Genomic DNA, 11,260 nt, shown 5'->3' with positions numbered 1-11,260 from the left:
TCCTCTAGCTAAGCTAGTCAGCCACAACTTGCCCAAAAACAAGCAATATTTATAAACGTACCGTTTCATCTCAACAAAGATGGAGAAAAATTTCAAGTCTTAAACATCCATTGAAAGCCAAAATGAAATCATGCATAAGAAACAAAACAGAAACAATAGAACAACCTACTAAACGATTAATGGAAAGAAAAGAACCAGCATATATGTTTTTGAAACTAAAGAAATCATGTAGCAATANAAAAAAAAAAAAAAAAAAAAAAAAAAAAAAAAAAAGAAAACGAGAATAATGTTGTAGCACAGTAGCAGAGCGTTTTACTTTGACTTCTTCACAACTTTGTCCACAATTCTCGTGAGGGTCACTGACAACATAACCAGGCTCAACTTTTGGCGCGCTAGAAGAACCTCCAGTTTCTTCTTTGGCCGGTGCCTTGGTTTTCTTGGTCCTTGTTTTCTTTGTAGCCTTCACAGATTTGATAGCCTCATCAGCATCTTTTGCACTAATGTCCTTTGCACCAATCTCATTCGCTACGCAGAATCAGCAATTTACGAGTTAGTAAAAACGCCCCAATTACACATTATGAAGTAGAAAATGTTTATTCAGCCAAGAACTATATAATTACCTCTTGGATCTGCCAATAATACAAGAGCATTGGTAATCTTTTCTCCAGTCAAGTTCGTAACAGGTTTAGAGGCTGCAACATATTTCAGGCCTTCATCCTGAGCAACAAGAGATTGATCGATCTGATCTTTTGAGCTTTGCTTATCTCCAGCTGAGCTACTAGCCTCCAAATTACTTGCAGGACAAGCTAAAATTCCAGCAGTTAAAAATATAATTATTAGCGGTAATTGAAGCTTTAGGAAATGTTAATATAATGTACGCAAGTAACAATCTAGAAATGAAAAGAAGTAACTTCAACCATATGTAAACCATCAAACAAAATTTACTATTTTCTGTATATCGCTTCAGAAGAAGATCACCTTTAAGACTCTCATTCAAATCATACGTAACTCCTAACGTAGTTGCAACGACATTGGTTACCTCCTTTCCAAGGTCTACCGAACATACAAATAAATTAAAAAAATATTAAGGTAATTACTATTGTGAGCAGTTGGAGCTAACGAAGAGTCAGTGATGTACCCAAGTAACATATGAATATGAAAATCAGTGAACAAAAAATACAAACAACCAAAATACATCTACCTACATATTCCACTGCTTCAGAAAGAATATTACCTTTGGGATTCTCATGAACACCATCCATAGCTTCTGACGCCGGAGCAATGGCATTTGTTAAATCCTTTTCAAGGTCTACTGAAAATAAAATAAAAACATTACACATTAAGGGTATCTATCTAGAACAACTGATAAAAAAAGATCACAAATTAAACCATTGTTATAAACTAAATTGAGTTTCTATAGCTACTTTAAGAGTTTCCTCACAGTTTTGAGAACATTAAAGGTATATCAATCAACTAATACTCTCTAATAACATGTTCCAAAAATAGAAAGAAAAAAAACAGAGGTTACCTATGCCGATGGGCGCTTCAACCACTCCTTTGCCACTTGTAGCATCCCCAAGACTAGGTTTCTTTTGAGACTTTTTGTCACCAGCCGAAGTTTTGATTTTCCTCGTTTTGGTCTTTTCCTCAGCGACTTTGGTTATCAGATTCGGATCAGGGTTTGAACAAGGAGCAGTAATAGGCAGCATCTCGACATTCACCTCAACATCAACGAAAAGGTACCAGTTGTCGTTTCTGATGCCTTGGATAAGTTTGCTCAAAATAATCGAGTCAGACAAATGGTAGAATTGACCTCCCAAGTTAACCTACAATAAACAAAAACACGATCCTTCATTAATTGATGTTTTTGCTTAAACAAACAAAAAAAAACAAAAAAAAAAAGAAAGAAAGAAAGACGTGGGTAAGAACAATATATGATACCTTCAAGGCAGAGACAGTGATTTTCCCAAAACTTGGGAAGCATTGTTGGTGCTCCATGCTTATCTTTTCTGTGTAAAAGACACATGCATGCAATGAGTTTTTATTACAAAAACGAATTTACGAAAATGTCAAAAAAAGGAAAAGACAAGAAAAGAAAGAGGTCATAGAAAGATAGAAGAAGAAAACTGACCTTTGAAAACGGACACAGTATCATCTCTTTCCAGAAGAATACCAAAATGTGTATGTTTGTTCGTCGTAATAAAAACACAACTTGATGTTTCGTTAGCCATAGTGAAAGTTTGTGTGTTTAAAGTATTTTTTTTTTCTTTTGAAGAAGAAGAAAAGAAGAAGAAATGAGGCTCTCTGTCTGACTAGTCTCTATGGACGGACATTAATATAGGCAGAGAGCTAGTAGCTTCCTTTACTAGTAGAGAAATCTCAAAGGTCATTTCTCCTTCTTTTTTTTTGTCTTCTATTATTATTGGGAAATCCCAAAAGTCCCTATTTTTGGGAAAACGGAACGTCTCCGAATCTAATTTTCTAGTTTTTTAAATTTGAAGCAACCTTTATTAATTCATAATTGCGATTCCCTCTCATAGTCCCACTTTAGCATGACGCCGCCGATGTTAATAAATGCACAGGGCGACGAAACAGTAAACAAATTTATTAAACGACTGATGGGTGGGGGGGTTGGTTTTTACGTGGCCCATTAAACAATTGACTTAGGCCCAATTTACAAGCCAACAAGTCGACATTGATCCTCAAGAATTAACAAGATGATACTAACAACATCACAATTGCTATGAGATGGTGGAACTCTGTATTAGTTGGAATTTAATTGTATCATTCAATTTCTTCCTTATTTCTTAAATGGATGATGCACCTTTCGTACACGACAATATAACTTTTGTAAGATGAGATCATCATTCAAATGGTAAGATTAGTCTGACACTCTGACTTGATTCATCAGTTATACAAGAAAGAAAGAAAGAAAGACCAATTTATTACACTTGTTTTGTTACCAATTTATTACACTTGTTTTGTTTTTTTTATATCACATAATCAGACCATTCGGTTATATATGATGTCTGGTCCATCCTTAGACCAGGAGGGACCTTATCAAGTTTTCTCGGGTTCTCTTTCCCACCGATCAATCTCGCAGGGTTTCCAACCGCCGTCGTACGCGGCGGCACATCCTTAACCACCACCGAACCCGATCCAATCTTAGCTCCCTCTCCGATCTTAATATTCCCCAGTATACAAGTCCCTGCTCCGATCAACACTCCGTCGCCTATCTTCGGATGCCGATCACCGCTCTGTTTCCCCGTTCCACCCAACGTCACGCCGTGTAGAATCGAAACGTTGTCTCCAACCACCGCCGTCTCGCCGATCACCACCCCCGTCGCGTGGTCTAACAAAATCCCTTTTCCTATCTCGGCTCCGGGATGAACATCGACGGCGAAAGCTTCCGATACTCTGTTCTGGATCAGTAAAGCTACGATTTTTCTCTTCTGTTTCCAGAGCTGATGAGCTATACGATGAGCTTGACAAGCGAGGAAGCCTTTGAAACCCAAGAAGCAATGAACGTAGCTAATACAAGCCGGGTCTCTTTCTTTAACCGCTATCAGATCTCGCTTCGTCGACTCGATGATCTCGGGCCTCTCTTCTAAAACGCTGATGAACAGCTCGAAGAGTGTTTTGCTTTGGAGGTTTGAATTGCTAAGCTTTACGGAGAGGATGTGAGCTAAAGCAGAAGCTAATGATCGATGAGATGTGATCGAAGCGTAGTAGTAGTCTGACAAAATGGGTTCTTGCTCGACATCGGACATGGCTTCTTCAAGCATCTTGATCCAGACGTCGTCTTCTTCGGTTTGGGTGTGGTGGATCTTCCGGTTTAGAGAGTAACCGGGTCGGAAGAAATTCTTGGTACAATAGAACCGGCAATCGTCTTCTTGGGTCTTTCCGGTTCGGCATGTGTCGATGCACGTTGCCATGTGTTTGTGAATTTGGAAGAAGAAGGAATGTTGAGTTTAAGGAAGAGAAGATGAGAGAATGGTTTGAGAGACGTGAAGAAGATAAACATATATATATACAGAGATATGGCCATATCTGACTCAAAACATAGCACTCTCTAATTTTTATAAATTCTTTAATTATATCTCCTCTAGTTATGTTTACAATTTTGTTTTTATCTGTGCATGATTACCACATATGACTAACTTACACAAGGCTCGTCAAGTCATCCACATGTTTTTTGTGCTACCTACTTTTTGCATAACAGTATCATCATCAACCTCTTAAATGATTTTTCGAATGTCATCTATAACTAATTTGTAAATACAGTGATAGGTGTAAAAAAAATACAAAAATGTTAAATTATAAGCTCATTAATGCAAAAATAAGATAAAATAAATTTAAATCTGTTTGTTATCTAAATTTGCTATAATAAGGAGGTTACGTTTGTAACTAAATTCAACTAAATCAAGAAAGGTGACGTTTGTAATGACGTATGACTAAAAGTTGCGTGAATCTATGCCCTTTGACTCCTTACATTACATTCTCAAGGTTGTCTGAATCTAATCACATTTTACACTCTAATAATCTAATGTATTTAGTACCTGATTAATTTGATTTATCATTGTATCTTATAACTATTGTTGACTTTTACTTGTAGCACTTTGACTTTTATATCACACACAACTACACAAGAGGACCAAAGAGTTTACTATTAGTCTATTACTCTATATGACACTCCGTTGCTATATTCTTTCCCCGCAAGGAAAGCCACAAAATGAAACGACTATTGTTATGGTTAATTAAATTTGTGTAGTTTCTTAACCTATACGACGATCAAATTATTCAATTGGGCAACGTAAATGTACGTTTCTGCCTCTAANACGTCACGCCGTGTAGAATCGAAACGTTGTCTCCAACCACCGCCGTCTCGCCGATCACCACCCCCGTCGCGTGGTCTAACAAAATCCCTTTTCCTATCTCGGCTCCGGGATGAACATCGACGGCGAAAGCTTCCGATACTCTGTTCTGGATCAGTAAAGCTACGATTTTTCTCTTCTGTTTCCAGAGCTGATGAGCTATACGATGAGCTTGACAAGCGAGGAAGCCTTTGAAACCCAAGAAGCAATGAACGTAGCTAATACAAGCCGGGTCTCTTTCTTTAACCGCTATCAGATCTCGCTTCGTCGACTCGATGATCTCGGGCCTCTCTTCTAAAACGCTGATGAACAGCTCGAAGAGTGTTTTGCTTTGGAGGTTTGAATTGCTAAGCTTTACGGAGAGGATGTGAGCTAAAGCAGAAGCTAATGATCGATGAGATGTGATCGAAGCGTAGTAGTAGTCTGACAAAATGGGTTCTTGCTCGACATCGGACATGGCTTCTTCAAGCATCTTGATCCAGACGTCGTCTTCTTCGGTTTGGGTGTGGTGGATCTTCCGGTTTAGAGAGTAACCGGGTCGGAAGAAATTCTTGGTACAATAGAACCGGCAATCGTCTTCTTGGGTCTTTCCGGTTCGGCATGTGTCGATGCACGTTGCCATGTGTTTGTGAATTTGGAAGAAGAAGGAATGTTGAGTTTAAGGAAGAGAAGATGAGAGAATGGTTTGAGAGACGTGAAGAAGATAAACATATATATATACAGAGATATGGCCATATCTGACTCAAAACATAGCACTCTCTAATTTTTATAAATTCTTTAATTATATCTCCTCTAGTTATGTTTACAATTTTGTTTTTATCTGTGCATGATTACCACATATGACTAACTTACACAAGGCTCGTCAAGTCATCCACATGTTTTTTGTGCTACCTACTTTTTGCATAACAGTATCATCATCAACCTCTTAAATGATTTTTCGAATGTCATCTATAACTAATTTGTAAATACAGTGATAGGTGTAAAAAAAATACAAAAATGTTAAATTATAAGCTCATTAATGCAAAAATAAGATAAAATAAATTTAAATCTGTTTGTTATCTAAATTTGCTATAATAAGGAGGTTACGTTTGTAACTAAATTCAACTAAATCAAGAAAGGTGACGTTTGTAATGACGTATGACTAAAAGTTGCGTGAATCTATGCCCTTTGACTCCTTACATTACATTCTCAAGGTTGTCTGAATCTAATCACATTTTACACTCTAATAATCTAATGTATTTAGTACCTGATTAATTTGATTTATCATTGTATCTTATAACTATTGTTGACTTTTACTTGTAGCACTTTGACTTTTATATCACACACAACTACACAAGAGGACCAAAGAGTTTACTATTAGTCTATTACTCTATATGACACTCCGTTGCTATATTCTTTCCCCGCAAGGAAAGCCACAAAATGAAACGACTATTGTTATGGTTAATTAAATTTGTGTAGTTTCTTAACCTATACGACGATCAAATTATTCAATTGGGCAACGTAAATGTACGTTTCTGCCTCTAAATATTGGGCCTTTTGGGCCTTCGTCTACATATGTAAAATCCATTTTGTTCATTATGTTAATACCTAGGTGTGAGACAGATTCGTCCGCCGCTTCTTCTTTGTATAAAGGACTTTGTCCTCTGTTTAATAAAAACCAGAAACCTTTTCTACGAACTTCAAAGGTTTTGTCATGGTATCAGAGCCAATAATCTAGATACAACGATTAATTGGTTAACAATCTATCAAATTCCGCTTCTATTCTATATCAAATCTCTGTTTTTTTTTTCTTCTCTTCTTTTTGACCTCATCTTCCTCAAACATCTTTCGTTGAAGCTTTCTTAATGTCAGAAGACAATTCAACCAAAATCGACGGAGGCTCTGTCGCCTCTAAGAAATCTGTTGCTCGTGTTGAACACGTTCGACGAACAATATCACCTTATGATCTTACTTCTGGTGATAATCCTGGTACTCTAATTTCACAACCTCTACTACGTGGGCCAAATTACGACGAGCGGTCTGCAAATGTTCGGTTGGCTCTTCAAGCTCGAAAGAAATTCGGGTTTGTTGATGGTTCTATTCCATGTCCTGATGAAGATTCAGAAGACTATGAAGATTGGTGTGCTAATAACGCACTTGTCATCTCTTGGATAAAGCTCACTATTGCGGAATCACTCCGATCCTCACTTTCGCATAGTGATAACTCGCATGATCTTTGGTTACACATTCAAAAACGTTTTTCGGTGAAAAATGGACAAAGGGTGCAACGACTTAAATTAGAACTTGCAAACTGTCGTCAAAAAGGACTTGCGATTGAGGCATACTATGGTCAATTGACAAAGCTATGGAGTAGCTTGTCTGATTATCGAAGAGCTAAAACTGCAACTGAAATTCAGCAAGAACGTGAGGAAGATAAATTGCATCAATTTCTCATGGGATTGGATGAATCTGTGTATGGAGCTGTGAAATCAAATTTACTCTCTCGTGATCCACTTCCTACACTGGATGAAGCATATAACATACTTACTCAAGATGAAGAATCTAAATTGGCTTCACGGACTAATGATGAACGCATCGAAGGATTGAGTTTTGCTGTTCAAGCATCATCACTACATCGAGGTGCTTCGGATAACAAAGGTAACAATTCGATTGTGTGTTCACATTGTGGGAAATTGGGTCACTTGGCTGAGAATTGTTTTCGACGTATTGGTTATCCACCTTGGTTTGGTGAGAAAAATCGAAATAAGTTTGGCTCACCTTACAACCGTGGACCGTCTGAACAACATGGAACTGGACGCGGTATACTCGCTACTCCTAGCAATGGCGTCAAACCCCGTCCACCTGACTTTGCTCGTGTGAACCATGTGTCTTCTGGCGATAACTTGCCTCTTGTCTCTGTTCCTTATGTTGCACACGCACTCCTCACTGATTCTGATCGAGTGGGAATAAGTGGTTTAAGTGACACTGAATGGACAGCTCTGAAGAAAATGCTTAATGATCGAAAGCAGACTTCTCGTGATCGTCTTTCAGGTACGTATTTTCTTGAATCTTGGATCATTGACACAGGAGCTTCTAATCATATGACGGGAAGCATTGATTTTTTACACGACATTTCTGACATGGCACCAATCCTAATCAAGCTTCCAGATGGTCGCTATACAACTTCACATAAAAAGGGAAAAGTGAAATTGGGTTCAGTGCTTAGTCTTAGTGATGTCTACTTTGTTGATGAGCTACAGTGTCATCTTATTTCTGTGTCACAATTAACCAGAGACAGTGGTTGTATCTTCCAGATTACTGATAGACTTTGTGTTATTCAGGACCGCATCACGAAAATGCTGATTGGTAGTGGTGAACAAAAGAATGGACTCTATTTCTTTAGAGGAGTGGAAGTAGCTGCAGCAATGCAAGGAACCAGTTCATTACCTATGGAGCTTTGGCATTGTAGGTTGGGTCATCCCTCTTCTAAGGCACTAGAGTTGTTGCAGTTTTCTGATTCTAGTACTAGTGATTTTGATTCCAAGACATGTGATATTTGTATCCGTGCCAAACAAACAAGAGATTCTTTTCCTTTAAGCAATAATAAGACAAGTTCAGTTTTTGAGATGATTCATTGTGATATTTGGGGGCCATATAGAACTACAGCTATTTGCGGATCTCGTTATTTTTTGACAATTGTTGACGATTTTTCTAGAGCTGTTTGGATCTATCTACTCTCGTCTAAACAAGCTGCTCCACAACATCTTAAAGATTTTATTGCTCTCATTGAACGACAGTTTTCTTGTCAAGTTAAAACAATTCGAAGTGACAATGGATCCGAATTCATTTGTTTAGCTAAGTTCTTCTCGGAAAAAGGGATTGTTCATGAGACTTCATGTGTTGGTACTCCTCAACAAAATGGCCGCGTAGAGCGTAAGCATCGTCACATTCTCAATGTTGCGCGCGCTCTTCGTTTTCAAGCTCATCTTCCAACTGAATTTTGGGGTTATTGTGCACTAGCAGCAGCTTATTTAATCAATCGAACACCTACCAAACTTCTCCAGGGAAAAACTCCGTTTGAGTTGGTGTATAACCGATCACCTCCATTGAATCATCTCCGTGTTTTTGGTTGTCTTTGCTATGTTCACAATCAGAAAACTGGTGGTGATAAGTTTGTCTCTCGCAGTAATCCATCTATTTTTTTGGGTTATCCTTTTGCTAAGAAAGGTTGGAGAGTCTATAACATTGAAACAGGTGTTGTCTCTGTTTCACGAGATGTCATTTTTTGTGAAATGATGTTCCCATTTTCTGCAACACAACACACGTCTTCCTCTTATTCATCTCCATCTGTTCAGCCTCGTTTGGTAGATGGAGAGCATGATTTCTTTGATCTGGAATTACCTACGTCATCAACATCACGTCTCGACGTTGCAGATTCAACACCACAAAATGACTCTGTTTCGCCTTTGCCACTTGACAGTCCTTGTTCTGTCCCTGTTCTCACTCCGACATCTACTCCAAACTTATATTCTTCAAAGTTGTTATCCACTTCGTCTCCTCCTGCTCCGAAAAACTTGATGTTACACTATGATTCTCCGAGTCCATCATCCTCTCCGCAAAATTTGGCTTCTTCTTCTGAAACGTCATCACCACTTCTTGCACCAGCTCCTCCACAAAAACTTGGTGTTGGTTGTCGACTGAAACGACCACCTGTTAAGCTTGCAGATTACGTTACAACAATTCTTCATCAGCCTTTTCCATCTGTTACTCCATATCCATTGGATAATTATCTCTCCAGCTCTCAATTTTCTCAAGCTCATCAAGCGTATATCTTGGCAATTACTTCAGCAGTGGAGCCTAAGTATTTCAAAGATGCTGTTGAAATTGATGTATGGTGTGATTCTATGACTGATGAAATTGTTTCTCTAGAGGATCTTGGCACTTGGACTGTTGAAGATCTTCCTCCTGGAAAGAAAGCTCTAGGTTGTAAGTGGGTATATCGCATTAAGTTTAAATCTGATGGTACGATTGAGAGGTATAAATCTCGGTTAGTGGTTCTTGGAAATAACCAAATCGAAGGAGAAGATTACAGTGAAACTTTTGCTCCTGTTGCCAAGATGATTACAGTGCGGGCTTTCCTTAAACAAGCAGCTTCTAAGAACTGGGAAGTGCAACAAATGGATGTACACAACACATTTCTTCATGGAGATTTAGATGAGGAGGTTTATATGCAGTTTCCTCCTGGTTTTCGTTCTAAGGATCAAGATAAAAACAAGGTTTGTCGCTTACGCAAATCTCTTTATGGTCTTAAGCAAGCTTCTCGATGTTGGTTTGAGAAATTTGCGACGGCTTTGACGGAATACGGTTTTGAACAGAACTATTCCGACTATTCCTTGTTTACGCTTGAGAGAGATGATCACCGTCTCCACGTACTAGTCTATGTTGATGATTTGATAATCTCAGGCAGCTCTCTTGATCTTATTGATAGTTTCAAGGGGTACTTAAATGCATGTTTTCACATGAAAGACTTAGGTGCTCTAAAATATTTTTTGGGGATTGAAGTTGCTCGTGGTCCAGCTGGAATCTATTTGTGTCAAAGAAAATATGCATTGGATATACTTTCAGAAACAGGTCTCTTGGGCGCCAAACCAGCTGCATTTCCATTGGAACAAAATCATAAGTTGGCATTGGCTAAAGGTGCACCCCTCCCAGATCCTTCTCCTTATCGTCGCTTGGTTGGCCGACTTATCTATCTGGGTAACACTCGCCCAGAACTCTCATATGCCATTCACATTCTTTCTCAATTCATGGCTGCTCCTAAACCTGCACATTGGGAAGCTGCTCTCCGTGTCGTTTGTTATTTGAAAAAGGATCCTGGCCAAGGCATTCTTCTCAGTTCTGACTCGGATTTGTCTCTTTCAGCATGGTGTGATTCCGATCATGGTAGTTGTCCTTTGACATCTCGATCTCTTACTGGATATTTTGTTCAACTTGGTGGCTCTCCGTTGTCTTGGCGAACACGAAAGCAAGATGTGGTATCTCGTTCTTCGGCTGAGGCTGAATATCGAGCAATGGCCGAAACTGTTAGTGAACTACTCTGGTTGCGCGAGCTTCTTCCTACTCTTGGCATTGAATGTTCAGCTTCTATTACACTTCGTTCAGATAGTCTCTCTGCTATACAACTTGCGGCCAACCCGGTTTTTCACGCCAGAACAAAGCATGTTCGACGAGACGTTCATTTCATTCGTGATGAAATCATACGAGGTACGATTGTCACTAAACATGTCCATACTACAACACAATTGGCTGACATTTTAACTAAAGCATTGGGTGAGAAAGAGTTTCAAACTTTTCTTGACAAGCTGGGTGTGATTAACATCCACACTCCACCTTGAGGGGGGATATTG

The 11,260-nt window shown here is 38.8% G+C and overlaps 2 protein-coding genes across 2 annotated transcripts; both read right to left on the bottom strand.

Moving 5' to 3' along the window:
• LOC104778464 (serine acetyltransferase 1, chloroplastic-like) lies at window positions 2,843-4,204 on the bottom strand. Its single transcript, XM_010502920.2, has one exon. The coding sequence runs from the start codon at window positions 3,933-3,935 to the stop codon at window positions 2,991-2,993; it is 945 nt and encodes a 314-aa protein (XP_010501222.1). The 5' UTR covers window positions 3,936-4,204; the 3' UTR covers window positions 2,843-2,990.
• Window positions 4,834-5,746, bottom strand: LOC109125011 (serine acetyltransferase 1, chloroplastic-like). Its single transcript, XM_019241163.1, has one exon. It carries the CDS (start codon window positions 5,494-5,496, stop codon window positions 4,834-4,836), a length of 663 nt encoding a protein of 220 aa, XP_019096708.1. The 5' UTR covers window positions 5,497-5,746.

The sequence above is a fragment of the Camelina sativa genome, chromosome 3, assembly GCF_000633955.1.
Source record: "Camelina sativa cultivar DH55 chromosome 3, Cs, whole genome shotgun sequence".
Taxonomy (NCBI): domain Eukaryota; kingdom Viridiplantae; phylum Streptophyta; class Magnoliopsida; order Brassicales; family Brassicaceae; genus Camelina; species Camelina sativa.
The sequence above is the reverse complement of the archived record's forward strand: the minus strand, read 5'-3'. Positions and strand labels throughout refer to the sequence as shown.